Source organism: Mixophyes fleayi, chromosome 4 (assembly GCF_038048845.1).
Source record: "Mixophyes fleayi isolate aMixFle1 chromosome 4, aMixFle1.hap1, whole genome shotgun sequence".
NCBI lineage: Eukaryota > Metazoa > Chordata > Amphibia > Anura > Limnodynastidae > Mixophyes > Mixophyes fleayi.
Genome location: NC_134405.1, coordinates 59,678,225 through 59,699,273, shown reverse-complemented (window position 1 = coordinate 59,699,273; position 21,049 = coordinate 59,678,225). Strand labels below are relative to the sequence as shown.

The 21,049-nt window shown below is 38.3% G+C and overlaps 1 protein-coding gene across 1 annotated transcript in view; it reads right to left on the bottom strand.

Moving 5' to 3' along the window:
- The window catches only part of EBF2 (EBF transcription factor 2), a 65,238-nt gene extending 49,775 nt beyond the window's left edge, over window positions 1-15,463 (bottom strand). The window contains exons 1-6 of the mRNA XM_075207187.1: window positions 15,225-15,463; window positions 12,264-12,420; window positions 9,226-9,289; window positions 6,270-6,325; window positions 6,093-6,166; window positions 1,925-1,993 (exon numbers count right to left, since the gene is read on the bottom strand). Of these exons, the coding sequence (XP_075063288.1) occupies window positions 1,925-1,993; window positions 6,093-6,166; window positions 6,270-6,325; window positions 9,226-9,289; window positions 12,264-12,420; window positions 15,225-15,358 (554 nt within the window). The 5' untranslated portion in view covers window positions 15,359-15,463. The remainder of the gene's footprint in view (window positions 1-1,924; window positions 1,994-6,092; window positions 6,167-6,269; window positions 6,326-9,225; window positions 9,290-12,263; window positions 12,421-15,224) is intronic.
- Window positions 15,464-21,049: the final 5,586 nt, after the last annotated feature.

Sequence of the window (21,049 nt, the reverse complement as noted above, 5' to 3'; positions counted from 1 at the left end):
CAGTCTCACTCCCTGAGCATCCAAGGTTTCTGCTAGTACCCTCCACTCATTTCTAACTCTGAACATATGATATACAAAGCCGATCTCAATTACTACAAAGTATTTTGGGGATCGATCTCTAACTTCACTGCCAGGAATGAGTTTGTGGAAAGTTTTGAACCTTAAGGCTAAAGTATATCATTATATATTTCTCAGTGTAACAATCTACACATATCTGCAATAACCATAGGCTACAAGTGTATTGTTCAGAAAAATACTGCATCCTTCTGAATTGTTAGATGAAACACTGGTATATACACAGCCAAACTCCTCACAACTCATTACTAATTTTGTTACTTAGCATTAGTAAAGCACTAACATAGCCTAATGCACATCTGCATTCAGTATAGGGGTATTGTGGTAAACACAATAAACAGACACCAACACAAGAAGAACACAGTCCCCTGACCATATGAGCTTACAATCAAAAGGAATCGTCTGACACATGTTAAATAAAGAGTAATAGCACAACTGACATTAAATTTGTATTTGTAGTGGTTCAATGTCAATGGCTAAAACATAGAACAATAGCAAGAAGATTGGGTGAAATGAGTGTACACTGTATTAATAAAGAATAAAAATAATGGAATTTTTATAAATTATAATAATAAAAATAATAAGTGAAAGCCACTCTCACATTCCACTTCATAGGAATATTTTTGATGTTTATATTTATCTTTTTTTGTCGGTGTGTAGGAGGAAGGTGTATTGTATGTCATTTATTTCTTTTTATTTTAGGACTTGATGACACCGAGGCACGTGTAACAGGGGACAGGTGATAAATGTCCCAGTCCTGGGCATGATGGCATCTCTTACCAGGCGTACTGGGATGCCCTTGGCAGAACTGAATAAATCTCTACCAGAGACGAGGCAGCTTCCTAGCCCAGATTCACTAGCCGCCTGGGGAATCTATAGGCCCAGTGTACTGTGAGGGAGGGAGCTCAGTCTACATAGTAATAGCCCTGAGCGATAACACGCATGAGACTGGAAGCCTATAGTACAGCAAAATTCACATCCGATTCCCAGGCACATACTTACAAGCCAAGGAACGGTGTGTTAGAAATGTTGTTTGTGTTGTGTTTAATTATGTACATAATAATTATGTTAGTGAGTGTAGTTTAAGGGATGTAGTCCACCTATGTGTGTAATGTGATCTTTTGTGTGCTGTGTATGTGTTTTGTGCTTGTTTATGCAGTTTGTGCTTAGTGTCTGTTTGTGCTGTGTCTATATATTGCTTATATGTTTAGTGTGTGTTGTCTATGTATTACTTATATGTTTAGTGTGTGTTGTCCATGTATTGATTATTTGTTTAATGTGTGTTGTCTATGTATTGCTTATTTGTTTAGTGTGATGTCTATGTATTGCTTATATGTTTAGTGTGTGTTGTTTATATATTGCTTATATGTTTAGTGTGTGATGTCTATGTATTACTTATATGCTTAGTGTGTTGTCTATGTATTACTTATATGTTTAGTGTGTGTTGTCTGTGTGTTGCTTATCTGTTTAGTGTGTGTTGTCTATGTATTACATATATGCTTAGAGTGTGTGCAGTAGGTTTAGTGCCTGTGTGTGGTGTATTTATTGTGTGTAGACAGGCTGGTGGGTATGTCCGCTGAAGCTGTGGGTTGTGTAGATGAGAGAAGCAGATGGTCCCAGGAATGTACAGCATGCTGTGGACTGGTCTCACAGGACAAGGGAAAAGCACAGAATATTTATCAGGGCGGAGGAGACACTTTGTTACTTAGAGAATACACCACGCAACAACCACAATATCACTATAGTGCGTACAGCATCCTCTATATAGAATACATAGACAAGCCCAGCATTATGGCACAGTGCATTCTCTCACAGCAAGCACTGATAACCAGGTAAATAGGTTTCCTACCTGTCAATAATGACGGGGTCAGACGGGGTCTCATTCCGATTTCCACAGCTTTTCTTCTCACAGCAGCGACTGTGGAAACATAGAAGGTTGACAATCATAAAAAAAACAACAGGCGCAGTATGCTTTACAGTATGAGCAGGGTGGATAAAATACAACATCACGGAGGGGCTGAGTGTATGCTCAGGGTAAGTGTTTTCTCACAATAAGATAGTCACTGACTCAAGGTGGCCATACAAGGGCAGATTTGTTTGTTCACAAACACACAACAATTGCTGTTGCGACCGTTCTTCCAGTACGTACAATAAGCATACATGCCTAGATGCAATCACTGTAACACTGTACATCTGAATTAATGACTTTATCTGTTTTACGGTTGTTAATTGCATACACGCACTGTGATGGTCAAACAAAGCTATCAAGACGATTCCGATTGAACAAATAAAACTGTCCGTGTACAAGTCTGAGCAGGTCCTATTATTATACACGGTGAGAACGTGACAAAAATCATTTCTTTCCCCCTAATATTTTAAAGCACTGTTGGGGCATCCCCTCAATGTAAAATGCTGTACAATAAGAGGATGATGTACATATGCTATTTATATGACTTTGACGCCTCTTCTTTTTTACATTGTGCCAACATGTTCTGAAACACTACTATAGGAAGACAAAACAGACATCTCTTATGCATCTTACATTTTCAAGGTTCCCCATAATTAGACCTATTCAGTTGATTTTGGTTTAATACACTGGTATAGTCTATTTTTCTGTGGAAAATGCCCGCAGAGTAGTGTAGAATTGTCAGCTGCTAGGACAAGTGCTGGTCACAGAAGCTGCACTTGATATAATATTATGTGCTTAGTTTTTTTTAATTAATACACTGATTCACCTTCCTCTTCCTTCAGCATAACTTGTGCAAACTTTGAATATAAAAATTCCACCGAACTTTCCTGTACTATATGACTATATAAATCACTATTAATACCCCTCCCAGCCTGTTCCATAGTTGGCTAACTAGTGCTAGGTCACTGGGCTACCTGCAATTTTTTCCTTTAAAATGATCCCAATAGTCTACTGAGCCGAGTCTCACCCCTGGACTAAACTTTCCCATCAGCCCCTGAATGTACATAATGTACCTGTGCTAACCGCCTATCAATGAGTGCTGAGCAGTGTACTGTGCTCACAGATCAGGTCAGGCCCCATAGATCTGCCCAGATGCAGCGTTCTCAGCACCCACACATAGCTCTGCATGTACCCTGTGTGCTCGGGCCGGACTGCCGGCAGCCTTTGTGTTGCATTCTGCTCCTGCTGATTGCATAACAAAAGTGTGTAAAATCCCACCATCTGTCTGAGCAGGACAGGGTGACCAGCAGCCGCCTCAGCCTAGTACCAGCTGGGAGGATTGCAGGCTGTCAATGTCTCTTATTAAGCAGCTGTAGGGTCGATGAAGGCCCCCATCAGTCTGGTACACATTACAATGTCCTTTATACATTGTTACAGCACAGACAGCGTACAGCAGAAGATACAGGGACACCAATGTGCCACGGGGACCACCAAGACTACGGCTACCTGCTACTAGTCATCTTTTATAGACAAAGTATAATATATACCAGGGCCATCTTTTCCATTGGGCACGATGGGCAGCTGCCCGGGGGCCCCACGGGCAAGGGGGCCCCATAGGCACGGCTCTTAATGAGAATAAATAATCCTGCAAAAGAAAAAAACCTGCAAAAAAAAAACCCTACAAGGGTCACTGAGCAAGTACATCTATCTATCTCTATCTCTATATATCTATATCTGTATACATCTATATATCTATATCTATATCTAGGGGCCCCGGTGCACTGCTTTGCCCAGGGGCCCATAATGTTGTTAAGATGGCCCTGATATATACACACTATCTCTTTAGGGTGGCCTTTCTGAGATCTATTCCACTTAGAGTAAAAGACAGTTCTCACAGTTACACTGAACTGTTCCTAGTACCATGACAAGCACAAAGATCTTTATGTAACTCATTCTCACACTGTCCTTCCTACATTGTATTGATTGTGGAGTGCTCAGAGAAACTTCCAGTGGGTGGGCTGTGTGTATGTCATAAATATGTGCTTCATTTTATTTACTGACCGTTCTATAAAAATGTACTGTATAGTTTACTACTCATATGGTTGTAAAACATATTAAAAAGTGAAAATAGTAGCATCTAGGATTCAGGGAATGCCCATAGGGGGTTATACTCCCTTTTAGATCAAAGGGTATATTTACTAAACTGCGGGTTTGAAAAAGTGGAGATGTTGCCTATAGCAACCAATCAGATTCTAGTTCTCATTTATTTAGTACATTCTACAAAATGACAGCTAGAATCTGATTGGTTGCTATAGGCAACACCTCCACTTTCTCAAACCCGCAGCTTAGTAGATAAACCCCCAAGTCTCTATTATGTTCACATGTTTCCCATCTGCATTTTTTTATCATCTACTTGTGGCTCTAACAACTAATGAGCCAACCTGCTTTGGACGCACCTCCGCCTTGTATAATAAATTCACTCCCTGTCTACGTTGTTGTTAGTGAGTAGAAAGTGTTAATGGCTCCACTTTTCGCCACTGGTCCCTAGTGGCAGACCTGTGGTACACCTTTTGAATTTTTAGAGTTCATGATGAAAACTGACAATTCTCTGATCCATGATGAGACACAAGTCACTAATTGGGTGCAGTAACTAATTAGCCTTTTGTTCCTTGGATGAATCAGTAAGGAGTCAGGACTGAACAAAATGGCAGCTAGATATATATAAATAGATATGTTATTAGCTTAGCTTTGTCAGTCCTAAGAGGGAACAGGAGAGATACCCACTATCAGAAGGAGAGGTGATACTGTGGTCCTTGGGGTGGGGAGAAGGCCAGGCAGAAGTAGTAGAGTGACGATACAGAATCCCAAAACTTGGGTTTCAAAAAAAATCCTGGTATTGAATCACTCTGAGGTAATGCTAGCTGCAAACAACCATAGCTTAAACCCTGACATGATTGCTGTCTTGAATTACAAAATGTGAGCTTTTACATAGCAATGACAAAATCAATATATTAAAGATCATATTGGAAACATTTTGAGTATTTCTTATATATCAAACTGCAGATCCTGGCAGGGATAGTTCATTTTATGCTACGTGTTGGAGAGACTACATATAGGATATGGGCAGTCTCTAGACTGGAATCCCCTTGCAGCAAAGAGCTGATTTCTATAGGATGATTGTATTTATACAAAGGCTGTCTATTTATTGCCTTTCCTGTAACATGCTTGTAACATCCTTAGAACAGTCGCACTGCCTATGGCCACATCGGATGAACATGTCTATAGTCCATGGCTCACACTACAAGGCGTTGGTGAGCTGATCTCTGGATTCTATCTCTGTAAGATGCTAATACAGGGTAGTTGTAGTAAAATAACTGTGGCACCCAAGCAGCCTGTCATTTGTCTAGTTCATAATAGCTATTTTTGTTACTTCGCCAGATACTCTCAGGAGGTGAAGAGACAAAGATACTGGCAAAAACACCGGTAAGTGGCTTTATCACCGCGTTTTACTATTTAACATATGGAGAGAAATCAGAGGTTTTCCTAGCAAAGTAATGGTGTCTCAGGATGGTGGTACCGGTATCTAACAATGGGATCCAGCTGAAGCCTCTCCTGCCCTGTGTAACACCCAAGTAGACGCAATGAGTAGCGCCAGGTGACTATACATTATGAAAGTGTAACCAGCACACACAAACACTATAGGCAGACATATTGTAGCTGAATCAATATTTATGAGAATGCAGCCAATCAAATCACTAGGAGCTAGTGACATCACTGAGGCACTGTCGTGCCTCATGTCTCAGTGATATTTGTGCCGTGCTTATGCTTAACTATGGCCCTTACTCAGCTGTGAAATATGCCGCCTTTAGATAACTAATGGATTGTAGTAATTACCTTAATTGTAGTAATAATATTTATAAAATATATTAAAATGAACAATTTAGAACCTTGCACACGGGGAGCTCAGACAATGCAATGTACAATAACTTTACAATGGTTTGTAATGTGTTGTTTAGGTATTATATTATACCTTACAAATCTCTCTACTTGTTTACGGCCTGTCATTACATTTAGATAGAAGTAGTAGTAAGTGAGGGGTCATTGTTACCTGCACATGACCTCATGCGTGAGAAGAACTCGGCACATCTCCGGGTTCTTGTTCTGTCCTTCATATGCTATTGGCTGCAGGAAAAGAGAGCAGATGGTTGAGAGACCTGGGTTCCATAGGTATTATACAAATCCCTATGCAGAGGGGTGATCACAATAGGTAATCAGAGAAACGTACCTGTTTTGTCACAGAGTCAATAAGTCTCACAAATAGATCTTGTTCAGTCCGGACACCTGAAGAGAGAAATGGGCAATGAACAGCAGGAAAAACACCACAGGGGTAAGTTCATCATACTTACTAAAGAGGAAAAGTGGAGGTATAAGTTTTACAAAAATGTTCTAAATTATCATCTATTTATATAGCGCCACTAATTCCGCAGCGCTGTACAGAGAACTCACAGCAGTCCCTGCCCCATTGGAGCTTACAATCTAAATCCACTAACATATACACACACACAGACCAAGAGAGATTAAGGGCAATTTAATAGCAGCCAATTAACCTACTAGTATGTTTTTGGCGTGTGGGAGGAAACCGGAGCACCCAGAGGAAACCCACACAGACACGGGGAGAACATACAAACTCCACACAGATAAGGCCATGGTCTGGAATCGAACTCATGACCCCAGTGTTGTGAGGCAGAAGTGCTAACCACTAAGCCACCGTACTGCCCTTAATAGAGGACTGTGGTACCTTTTTGGTGTGTATCCAATAGGGTTACAGTGTGGCTCTAGGAGGTGTGGAGGTGTTGCATGAAGTAAACAATCAGATTCTAGCTATCATTTATCTAGTATATTTTAGAAAATAATACCTAGAATCCTAATGGGTGCGACAGGCTACACCTTCACTTTTCCTTTTTAGGTTTGAGTGTTAGACCAGTAAAGAACGAGTCATATCATCCAATATGCAACCAAGGCACCTGCCTAGGGCCCAGTGGGCTATGAGGGGCGACTCTAACCTAATTTTTATGTGGATTTCTATGACAATCATTAGGGGTAAGGGTGCCCAAACAAGTACCTTGCTAATGGTCCAAAGGGGACTTAATCAAGCTCTACAATAAAAAAAAATGTACACTTGTTTTATTGATTTACAATGAAGATCAAAATGTATAGACCCTGTTTCCAAATATAAAAGAACACTTTGAGGGCACTAAACTAACTCAGCTAATGTATGCAATGAAATATGTCTGCATCCTGGAGATGTAGATTGGTAAATATGCCAATTAGCAATTCTAGAATTGTAACTTTACTAACAAGAGAAAATAAAGTAAAAAAAACAACTCAGTTATTGAATCTGATTTGTTTAGTAATGATCTGTACTTTATTGTTTTATATTGCCTCTAGATGTTATGAGCTGTTTCCTGTGCTGCTGTATTGGATATACACATATATGTGTGCGTGTGTTTGTACATTGTGAGCCTGATGTGGAGCTGAATACATCTAGGGCGTAATTCACTGCCCAAAAATGTGCACACAGAAAAATATGCAGAGTCGCCTCCCAAGATGTGTCCAGCTCTGTATATTATGTGTCATATGTACCATGGTTAGTACACCCACATGCACAGAACCAGGTCGTAAGCATAATAGAATGTTATAAACATTTGCTTTCATAGTGAAACACGCATTTGTTATTAGGCTTCCTATAATACAGCAGATATAACCTTGTGACTTCCGACTCACATATGCATGAAAGTAGGTTAAAAATATTTTTAGTGTATTTTCTTTAAATACATACATAAAAATCTTTACTGTACGCCTGATCGATGAAGAAAGTACCAAGCAGCTTTATAGGTGACGCCACAATCCGCCAAGCGGTTATCTAGTACTGGCGGATGTTATCATCAGCATATATATTTGCAGCAGCCACTAGACTGAAACAAATAGTGCGGCTGTAAAATGCGTATCTGCGTCTGCGTTCAGGTCTGTATCAGCTCGCAGTTCCACAGAGACACCCTTACTGTATGTGGCTTATGTTACATTGCCCCTTGCCATCCGTCACGCCTCTTCATACACAAGAACACACAAGTGTGGAAGCGTGCAACTCCGCATATGGGTGGGTATTTACAGGGTATTTGTGGCATGCACAGAGTGAAATCACGCAGTTTACGCTAAGCAAACAGGCGTATGTTCAACTCAGTCAGGCCCTATACATCCACATCAAGGTCCTGATATCAGCTCTATACAAAGGGCCTCATTTAGAGTCAGACGCAAAGTCCATTTCAGGCGTATCCTGCACATTCCCACTGATGGGACATGCGCAGTAAGCAACAGTTCCCTGCAGTTCCGTCTGCTGTTCAGACGCAGTGTACACTGCGACAGCTTGCGTCTCAGTACGAGGGAAAGAGTGGAACACAGAGTTATGTAGTCGTGACCGTGAATAATTCAGATACTATGGGCGTCTACCCGCAAAAACTGCCCTAGTCGGATCAAGACGCAGGCAGCAAACAAGACTGAAAAAGTGTGGTAGGAATTAGGTGGCGCCAGTAGCTAGCTGTGAGAACTGGTTGCAGCTTGGTAGGGTATTACCAGTGGGACACAACTGGGGTTGCATGCTGCACACTCCCACTCCTACTCTTTCATGTAAGTATAGCACATTGCGTCCGACTCTAAATGAAGCCCAAAGTGTGGTATAGATGTCTGACAGTCTACTTACCAGAAGTGCAGTGCCATAAATACTGTACATAGCCTGTATGGTACACACATCTTATTTGTACAGCAAATGTGCTATATAGCTTTACAAAAATGTATGATCTGTATTAGCTAAAGCTGCTTGGTGCTCTGCAGAAGTTGTGGAACTACAAGTCTCAGCATGTGATTGGCAGGGCATGCCATGGTACCAGGAAGCTGGTGAGCCACATGCTTATTATAGCTTATCTATGCTGTAGTTGCTGTCAGTAGAGAGAGTCGCTGTACAAATCGGTCTATGTGACAGCTCCGGAGCCAGATCATCAACAGTCGCTTAAATAGTGTAAATTATTTCAGTCCTTCCAATCAGAGCAATCCGGGAGACTGGTGTGCATAAGTTATATACATTCCTGCATTCATTATACAGGGGATACACACACACAGATACACACACACACACACACACATATATATATATATATATATATAATACATATAATATAGGGACTCACCGTTGCTGTAGAGGAGTTGTAGTCGGTAATGGGTCCCGTTATTGGTTTTCTCAGTGCTCAGCTCCTTTGAAATAAAAGTCGTAAAAGTCGTGTAATACCACATTCAGTGTATGGATTATGCATCAAGCCTACACATCTCAGTCACTATTACTGTAACTTATAGAACATCAATCATATACCTCCAATATCACTACAGGAAACAAGAACAAGTCTATCACTTGCGATTTAAATAACGTTCGCGAAAATAAAGTTAAACTCAAATACATTTGTATGTAACCAATTACGTTTTAAATTTGCTTTCTACAGTCTGACTTTATGTAATATATCCTTGGAGTTTACCGTATTATCGTGTGTCTTGTCATGCAAATTAAAAGAGAATATATATATATATATATATATATATATATATATATATATATATATATATATATATATGTATATATATATATATATATATGTGTGTGTGTGTGTGCATATATATATATATATATATATATATATATATATATATATATATATATATATATATATTTGCACTCTGTATTTCTATATTTCTGTAGTAGAGACAACAAAGTTCTCCCCAATAGTTCGGCACAGTACCACAATACCGCTACCACACGCTTACTTTCATATACACTATTTTGTAATAAATAGTGCTCAGTACTCATTGTAAATAAGATTCTATATTAGTCATGTTTAATCCGCACATAGGGCTCCGCATTCGATAATCAATATTTCATGCCAAATTACCGCTTCATAGTCAATCATTATTTCGTAATGAATACCCGAGATCAATATACAATATATCACATATCACACTGGACATGCGGGGCATACTATAAATGAGCTGAGAGCCGAAGTCACTACAGGTTTGTCAGGTAACTTGAAAAAGCACAGCCTGGACCCCAATATATCCAACCTGTGGCTCTCCAGCTGTTGTGGAACTACAAGTCCCAGCAAGCGAGGGCATGTAGTTCCACCAAAGCTGGAGAGCCGCATGTTGCCTAAATTTCTTATTGTATAGCAAGAGATACAGATATAGAACCGGGTCAATATACTGCATAGCAAAGGCCACTTATGTACAGGCATATAATAAAATAAGGTACAGAGCACAAACCTGTACATGTAACTGAGTGACATATATATATATATAGCTAGACCAGCCGATATAGAAGAACCAGGATATACAGATATATAGGTCACCTAGTATTACCATCCATGTCAGAGATGACAAAGTGCCCATACACGGCATAGATCAGGACAGAGGACTTATAGGTCGGCTACATGGTCCCACTAAGCGACAAGGGTTTAGACCACTCTCACCCTGTATCCTGGACTATTTGTGCTCCTTAATATCAGGTATGAGCACTACTGAACTAGGAATGAAACAATTCAGTCTTATACATGTATGGTCTTCATTTCTGTAATATATCAATAAATATATCACTATGCAATATCCAATATTATAACTTTATACTCAGTACTCTGTACCCCTGACTTATTGCAATATATACAGTGTATACTATATATATATATATATATATATATATATATATATATATATATATATGTATATATATCTCGAGAAATCAATCTATCTATGTATCGATCTCTCTGTCTCTACCCTGTCACTGTACACTGTATAATACAGTGTAGGGTGAAATCACCCTCTCACTGTACATTACATATAGTGTTGTGTAAGATAAACTCGGCCTCTCACATGCAACACTGCATATAATTTAAAAGACAGCCTTACAGTGTATACCACTTATAAGTGTGTATGTAATGTAGGGTGACCTCCAGCTGTAAAAGTTTATATAATATAGCCTAAGTTAAAGTCACTGTAAACCACATATATATCGCTGCATTTAATTTAATGTAAGGTCTTCACTGTACTCTGTACACTGTGCAGGACATATAACATTGTATATAGTATATAGTCTGTTTTTACATTACGGTATATACTATATACTGTAATGTAAAAACAGAACTTTACTGTACAACTGTACATATCACTGTATATGTTATTTAGCACCAGAACTTCACTGTATACTACATATACCACAGTATATAATATAATATCATATAATGTAAAGTGAAGACGGATGCTCATTAACATATAGGCAGTATATATAAAGCAATTTAAAGTTAGACCGTCACTGTATACCACATGTAGCACTTTATATAATGTAATATATTTAGTCATATCTTCACTGTATGCCAGATATATAGCACTGTATATAATGTAATATATATATAGTCACATCTTCACTGTATACCACATATATAGCACTGTATATAATGTAATATATAGTCACATCTTCACTGTATACCAGATATATAGCACTGTAAATAGTGTAATATATAGTCACATCTTCACTGTATACCACATATATAGCACTGTAAAAAATGTAATATATATAGTCACATCTTCACTGTATACCAGATATATAGCACTGTATATAATGTAATATATATAGTCATATCTTCACTGTATACCAGATATATAGCACTGTATATAATGTAATATATATAGTCATATCTTCACTGTATACCAGATCTATAGCACTGTATATAATGTAATATATATAGTCACATCATCACTATATACCAGATATATAGCACTGTATATAATGTATTATATATAGTCATATCTTCACTGTATACCAGATATATAGCACTGTATATGATGTAATATATATATAGTCACATCATCACTATATACCACATATATAGCACTGTATATAATGTAATATATATAGTCATATCTTCACTGTATACCAGATATATAGCACTGTATATAATGTAATATATATAGTCACATCTTCACTGTATACCAGATATATAGCACTGTATATAATGTAATTTAATGTTAGGTCTTTATTGTATATAACATAGAACCCTACCAGTAATATAATGTGAGGTGGCCCTGTGACTGTACAAGTAATATATAATACTATATGTGATGTGACGTAAACATTCCATACATCAGCCAGTAACACCCGGCAATGTACACCGTGTAAGATCAGGTCACTCACTTTGTCATTCTCCACGAAGTCCACGAAGGTGGTGCGCTCTATCTCCACGGGCTGCCCCTGCCGGTCATACAGAGCCAGCACAAAGTGGAAGAAGTTGGATTTCCGCAGGTTGGAGGGTGGCTGCTTCTCAAAGTGTGCCCGGGATACTGCCACCCCACTGCAAGAGACACGTGTCTTATGTTATATCACTATTCTGAGGGACCTTCACAGTATATGGACTGCAGAGCAATACACATGGCATTCATATATATAGATATATATATATACACACATTACTACTGCCACCCCACTGCAAGAGACACGTGTCTTATGTTATATCTTCTACACCATTCTGAGGGACCGTCACAGTATATGGACTGCAGAGCAATACACATGGCATTCACAGAATCTTATACAGATATATATACACATTACTACTGCTACCATGGACCACCGTACACTGCTTATATGTACTTATATATATTTACTGCAGCACTATCTATATAATCTTATATATGTACTGATCTTATACATGTACTGATGGACTGCACACGGCGCCACTGACTACATCCATAGCGCGGCAGCATATACATGTATGATGCACGTGTATGTATGTATGTATGCATGTATGTATGTATGTATATATATATATATATATATATATATATATATATACAAATTATTAAAAATAATTATATATATATATATATATATATATATATATATATATATATATACATTTTGCACAGCTACACCACTACAAGGATCTTTAAACTACATCAGTGCCCCACTGCATTAAACATCAGGCTACTCTATATCTAGTGTGTGTATATATATATATATATATATATATATATATATATATATATATATATATATATATGCTCTGTAAGGAACATGTTATAAACACACACATGGCAGGGCGAGGGACTCTAGAATGCATTGTCCCCCTGCTACAAGGGACATATGTTATGTACCTGCAAAGTACATGCTAAGTACATAACTCGCTCTAGCGATACCTCTATCTGTGATGTATTATGCATTCCTAGCACTGCACACCTATATAATGTACAATTCCAGGCACATGCATTAATGTATTTATACTGCACTGCATTTATATTCGTTGATAAACGTACTGCATTGGATCAAGGAGCATAAATATATTTACGCGCTACAGTACGGAAACTGCAATGAATACTAAAGTATAACTTGCTGTAATGACTGCACTGACATAGATGTACATTATACTGTTGTATACGTCAATTTATGTCACCTACTGTACTTCTGTATATCACCTACTGTACTTCTGTATGTCACCTACTGTACTTCTGTATGTCACATACTGTAATCTATTATTACATTGCCCTGATAGATACGTTATATGTCTATGCAGATAACCCGAAGATTGTAACTGTTTTATTTCCCCCACAAAGTATCCAATGCGATTTAATTTTGTAGAAGTTGTTGCTACTGATTTGTAGCAAACTTTTCATCTTATCTTATCACACTGCTATTAGCATTATATATAGCATTATATATAAGAATTATTAAATACATACACTCATATATGCTTATGCATTACACTATACTTATAAAGTCAATATTTTATGCTAAATTGTAAATATATTACACATACAAGTGACAATAGAATTATAGTGTTTTAATTATGTTTTAGTTTGTGAATTTAGAACATTGTAATGAATCGTGTTTTATTAATGTATACATGGGGGGTGTCTGGTATATTGTGACATATTTTAGACGACTGGAATTAATTTATCAGGTGACATAAATCTCACGCTAAACGCTACAGATCATCTGATAACAAAACCTGGAATTATGTCATCATTAGACACCATCAGATTGATATACAATATTCATACATTATACTACAAACTCCAGTCCTTGCCTCTTATTACTTCAATTATTTTGATTTCATGAAAAACCTGGAAATTAATTTTCCCAATTATTTTCCCAGCGGTTTACCATTGGAATATAAATACTGTGATCAAGTTATAAATATATAAGAGGGGATTCCTATTTGATTTAATATACACTCAAAATGTTGATTTGAATTAGTTATTAATGGGTGATAAAAACAGAATTGGCTAAATATTAACGAATATTCAGGTTTAAGATAAATTTCAATCAGCAATTATTTTACAAACTGTACCAAATATAACATAATAATATATGTGTGGATGTAAAGGTATCTATCTATCTATCTATCTATCTATCTATCTATCTATCTTTGTTCCTCATAACTTTAAAAGTGTAACGTTAAATCAGACACACAATATTACACTTTTAACACACATATAAGTCTGCCGTATATAGCAGTTTCTATTCAGAATGTTGCAGTTTGTTAAACTTTACTTTAAAGAAACAATAAACGGAAATAATCGATTCTTAAATTACGTATACACATCAGAAACTTCTTTACATGTCAATATTAATATTATTTTTATAAGCATCTAAAACATGAGAAATTTCCTGCAGCAGAATCATTTCACTTTACTATAAATCCTAATTTATTTGGAGGAAAATAAAGTTTTTAGCGATACGCTTTTTCCAGAACTCTCTGCAAATGGGGGGAATCGGTGTACATTAGTGTATGTATAACTGCAAGGTCAGCCCTTATACACAGGGATGTACTAGACAGGGATCGGGTACATGTAGCCGGAGAGGGGTACTTGGCGCTGAATTGGAGCTTGTTAAATTAAATGCATTGCACAGATATGTATATTCTCTGCACACCGATACACTGCGCCTCTATATAGTAGACTTATGCAACCCCCTAACTCTCCCTCTGTTGTTGAACTACTAGTCCCATCATGCCCTGCTGAGGTTTGTAGTTCCTACTCATGCACTCTGTGGGTGATCACCTGCATTATGGAGAGTATAAGAAAGTTGTTCTGGCAGAAGTCTGGTACCCTGCAGATTGCCCCCCACCTCTCCTGTGTGTCCCAGCCCTGTCTCTCTTACCTCTGAGCTGCCACCTTGGAATCCACAACTCCAACATTCCTCACCCAGGACCTGACAGGATCCATCCCAGCTGCTAGGGCTTTGTCTCTTAGTACAGGTCCTCCTCTTACTAAAGTGTCCTGGACCCCAAACATTTAGAGCTGGCACACAAGTTTTGGGGAGGTCCCAGTGTCCTCCACATACAGCCTCTTGCCCCCTGTCACCTGCTCCACAGCAGTAGGGTGACCCTGGATCTTCTAACCCTCTGTATGCACTGAGACAGCATCAGCCCAGAGTATGAATGAGTCCCCCGGGGGGGAGGGGCCAGTGCTGCATCCCTCTTCTTATTGGACGGCTGCTTTCACAAAACACTACCCAGAGCCTGAGCATTTAACCCTTGCTGCGCTGACACAGCATCACTATCATCTTTCAGAAACGGAGTTCAGCCGGGGCTGAAGATGTGTGTTAGGAGTGTAATGTATTGTTGTATACAAGATGAAGTATGAAATGCAGCATGCAAATGGGTTTAGTACATTTTACAAGGCACACTGTTGGTAAACATCAATATATATATACTATTACTGTATCATAGTATAAGTGTTCATATATTAAACTATTTCATGTTATAGAATAAACGAGTCATCCCATCTATAGTTCTCACGTGGTATATACAAACGGTATATAGTTTATATGACACCAGTCCATTCTCTATATATTGCTAGTTGACATTCTTCCAATGTTTGTATTCTCATGTGTCTCTCATGTCTTATTGCTGGCTGAGCACTTTGCTAGAGAGCTGTGGGGCTGTGTTTACTTTATCACTTCAGCAAAGCATATGTATGTTTTCACGGCCATTAGAAAAGTATCAAATAAATAAAACACAAAGGGGATTATATAAAATACAACAGGGGCTGACAGGGCTGGGGGCAGGGGGTATCATCACTCCCCCCCCCTCCTCTTATAGGGGGCTACCTCAGGCTGGGTCACTGGGCTACCTGCATTTTTTTCCTTTAAAATGTTGCTCATAGGCTGCTGAGCCGACCCCCCCAGGGCTAAAATTTGCCAGCCAGCCCCTGCAATCCAACATTATAATAAACGTGTATGGGGCCATGTGTATGTTCCAACTGCTAGTGCTAATTTGCTCAAACACTAACACCTCACAACTGCATATTAATACTGTTGTGTTAAGTAGTCATTTCTCTTTACAGCTGTTCTATTCCATACAAATATATTCACATTGCACCAATATAATCCAAAAAGCGCAATGTAAGAGAGTGGACTGTTTCTTACAATGTACTGGTCTAAAGTACATTTTATAGTGAGCATCAATGTTGCTCCTTTTCCACATATAACCCTTATTAATTTAAATTAGCTACTGTAGAACTACATGTCCCAGCATCTCAGCCTTTTGCTGTTAGGGATATTCTGGGATGTGTGGTTCCACAGCTGCTGGGGAGCCAAAAGAACCTGATTCTTATAAAGATATTACAAGTCATCAATCAGTTATGTGTCAATATAAAGGCTCAGGTCCCATATATAAAGTTTAAATACAAGTACCGGGGCTCCAATTAAAGCTCTGTATCCTCCTCATAATCTCCAGTTAGGGTCGTGTTCTTCATCATAATACACTAGTGGTCCTAATCGATGCTGATAAGGTTATATCAGTCAGATCCCATTACATGTAATGTTGTCACTAATCATTCCTTATTCATATGTTGATGTAAGGTTCATTATGTATGGTATATATATATATATACATATTTCATTTCACAATTGGTGGCAAAGGTCTTATATCTGGCATCTAACTGGCCAGAATGTCGCTTGGCGAGTGATGGCTCCAGGGGTTTTAGAAATGGGGTCAAGTGTTAAGGTTGTATTGGCAGCGCAGACCCTGGCTTCATATGACTCAGAGCCATGAACACTTAATAAGATTAGGATGCTTTAAAAATATATATTCTCACCTATGATTAATGACCGATTTAAACAGTAATAACATCATAGAGCAAGTCCAAGACTATAGTAGTACAGTTATATTTGGGGAGGGGGAAGGAGGTAGTGAACCCATCCTGCATGAAAATCTTCTCTATAGGTAACACCAAGGGCCCGACTCATTAAGGCATACAAAATGAACACGTTATGCCTTTTTTTTTAGATATTTGAGCATCATTCAACTACAAGCAAATCTGAATAAACGTCTCTTGTTGAATACGGTCTAGGTACGCTCCGCATACACAGAGCTTGCTGTACTGAGACAGTCACAACACACTGCTGGATATGTACAATACATACGTGGAATATAAAGCTTTGGCAGAACGCACAGAAGAAAAAAGTATTCAATTATTGTCATGTGTTAATAATTTATTTAGAACTGACAAAGTATTAAAAAAAAGAATATTTTTTCTTAACCCCCCCATGAAATACATGTATTAGGATGTTATTAATACCTGCTGTACATAAAATGCATGTTTCCAGTTGCTCCTGATTGCAAACACATGTCGTAGCAGGCCTGCGTGACCGTCATCACTAGTAATCAGCACCTATACCTGACCTGTAGCTGGTACAGGTCATACGACAGAGAAGCACCTTAGTGATGCCCAACACTTGAACGGCCCTCACTGTACATTGACCACATGTGTACGCCCCTTCACTCCCCATTCTGCCAATGAAATCATAGGCTGTAGTAAGTGTCATTTGCGGTCGAAGATGAATTGGATGTTCTTGCGTTTCTGGGCACGTGCAAGTGTCACCATTTACCTTCCTTAATGAGTCAGGTCCCAAATATTTAGTAACATCCAGCAGTCATTTTATACTGGTCCTGTCTGGCTAAGTCTCTCTGTCCCTCCACAGTGAAATGTTTAGTGAAATCCCCAGCAGATGAATGTCGTTCAGCCAGATTGCCAGTATGGAATGACTTGAGCACTTGATCTGACGGTAAAAGGAAGTGATCACACCTCTAGGACAGTGGCAGCAGGTGAACGCCAAGAGATTAAACAGAGTAATGATAAACTGCGGCCTCTGAGGACTCATACATCTAATAGTCATGTAATGTCCCAAGAATACAGATAAAGTAATCAGGGGGAATAGAGAATAGCAGATTTCCCCAACCTTTACTCTCCAAAGCACCAACATTGTTTGACCAAGATGAATGTATGAACTTCGTTTTATATAGGGCCATGTTACACATATATATTCCATAATTGAAAAAGTTGTTTAAAAAGAACCTAAAAAGTCCTCCAATGACACATGTTCCCCTTTACAGAGTCTTGTAACACTTACTCAAATTTTTATTGATTTGAATGGAGCCCTGCTTGACACTTCAAAAACACAAGCGCAGTACAATAGTGGGGACACGTGGATATCGCTGAAGACCTTTAAACAGTTACAATAGGCATGTCACTGTATCTATCTATCTATCTATCTATCTATCTATCTATCTATTACATATCTATCTATCTATCTATCTATCTATCTATCTATCTATTTCATATCTATCTATCTATCTATTTCATATCTATCTATCTATCTATCTATCTATCTATCTATCTATCTATCTATCTATCTCATATCTATCTATCTATCTATCTATCTATCTATCTATCTATCTATCTATCTATCTATCAGTCTATCTATCTATCTCATATCTATCTATCTCATATCTATCTATCTATCTATCTATCTATCTATCTATCTATCTATCTATCTATCTATCTCATATCTATCTCATATCTATCTATCTATGTATCTATCTATCTATCTATCTCATATCTATCTATCTCATATCTATCTATCTATCTATCTATCTATCTATCTATCTATCTATCTATCTATCTATCAGTCTATCTATCTCTCCAACTTCCTCAGTAACCTTCTCCCTTTCATGGGCCTTTGTATAGATCTATAACCTCAGAGCAGATTTGAAGACAATTAATGTAAATCTGCTCTGAAACGCCATCTGCCATTAGAGGAATCAGCTGGCCCCCTTAACCCATTCTCTCCTTGTGACATCCTCTTTCTTTGTGACGTTGGGATTCCTGCTTTGAGTAGACTTTCCTCCTATCACCCCTCCCCTTAAAGGGGTTAATCTGTCAGTAACCTAACCCTGCAGTGCCTCAGGGCTTAAGCAGTACGGGGCAAATATTAAATTTAGAGGGCAAGAGGAAGGGTTATTAAGGTTACCTGATTTGCAAAATAAGAGAACAAAATACAATACAACTGAATGTATTAATTCCTGAAACATCCTGTGTAAATCTGATGTTGTTATTTGGACCATTTAGCAACCAACAACATTGATAAATAGACCCCATTGTCTACAGCTCACAATGTTGTGCTAACAAAAACTACACTGCATTTATCACAGACATATCTGCAGTGGACTAATATTAAGCATCCAGTTATTATACTATTGGAGTGGTCCCTCTGGTTATTCTTACGCCTCAATATTTCAGCTTGTTTTTGTAATTGGGCTTTGTTATTTGGATACTTAAAAAAAGTATTGCACACCAAGTAAGAGACTGAATGTGTTCAAACAACATTGAAGATGAAACCTGGGCTGATTTACCTACATTTCTTTGTTCAGATGCTTGAATACTAGACTATAGACTACCCAGCTAGCTCACAAATATATAGCTATAAAAATAGTTATACATGTGCGTATTAGAACCGCAATGGTTCTTGTAACTGTCTAAACACTGGTGGATGCACCGACTAATATAACCGCACTCAAGTACCAAATGAGTACAACATTTCACCCTCCTAGATATATCAAACTAAAACAAAATGACATGCATTACGTGTATAATACAATTACATTTGTTTAAATAATATGTGAATATCTATCTATGTATCTATCTATCTATCTATCTATCTATCTATCTATCTATCTATCTATCTATCTATCTATCTCAAATCTAAATCTATCACACTCATATCTATTATCTATCTATCTATCTATCTATCTATCTATCTATCTATCTATCTATCTATCTATCTATCTATCTATCTATCTCATATCTATTTCTATCTATCTATCTATCTATCTATCTATCTATCTATCTATCTTTACGGCGCTACAGACACCTAGTGGCGCCCTATAAATAAAAATTAATAATAATATCTATCTATCTATCTGTCTATCTATCTATCTATCTATCTGTCTATCTATCTATCTATCTATCTATCTATCTATCTATCTATCTATCTATCTATCTGTCTGTCTGTCTATCTATCTATCTATCTATCTATCTATCTATCTATCTATCTATCTATCTATCTCATAACTATCTATCTATCTATCTATCTATCTATCTACCGTATATCTATCTCATATCTAGCTGTCTGTCAGGCGCCGCCTCCGCACTGTCTCTATGTGCAAGAGGCGGCCGCCTGTGTCTGCCGGTCCTCGCGTCCTGTTGCCTGGCAACGGGACGCTGCTCTCCACTTCTGGGTTGTCCCACTCGCATGCATGGCCGCGTCCCTTTCCTAGGGTACGGGACGTCTGTTCTTCCGCACGGCGGTCAGTTACGCTGACCGCCGATAATCTGCCCACGACTATGCTACTCTCTGTTCCTACGCTGGTGGCCGTCTAGGAGATCCGCGACCTGCACCCCCCTTGCAGCGAAGCCCAAACTCCTTTGCAGAGGTCTCTTGTGAACACCGGGGGTGCGTTAGATTCTGCGCCTCCTCGCACGACTGTGCCAATGTTAGTTAGTATCAGTGCGTGACAGTATAGCCCAAACACTGAAAAACAGCCCCATACCATTATCCCTCCTGCACCAAACTTCACAGTTGGCATAATGCAGTCAGGCAGGTAACATTTTCCTGGCATCCACCAAACTCAGACTCGCCCA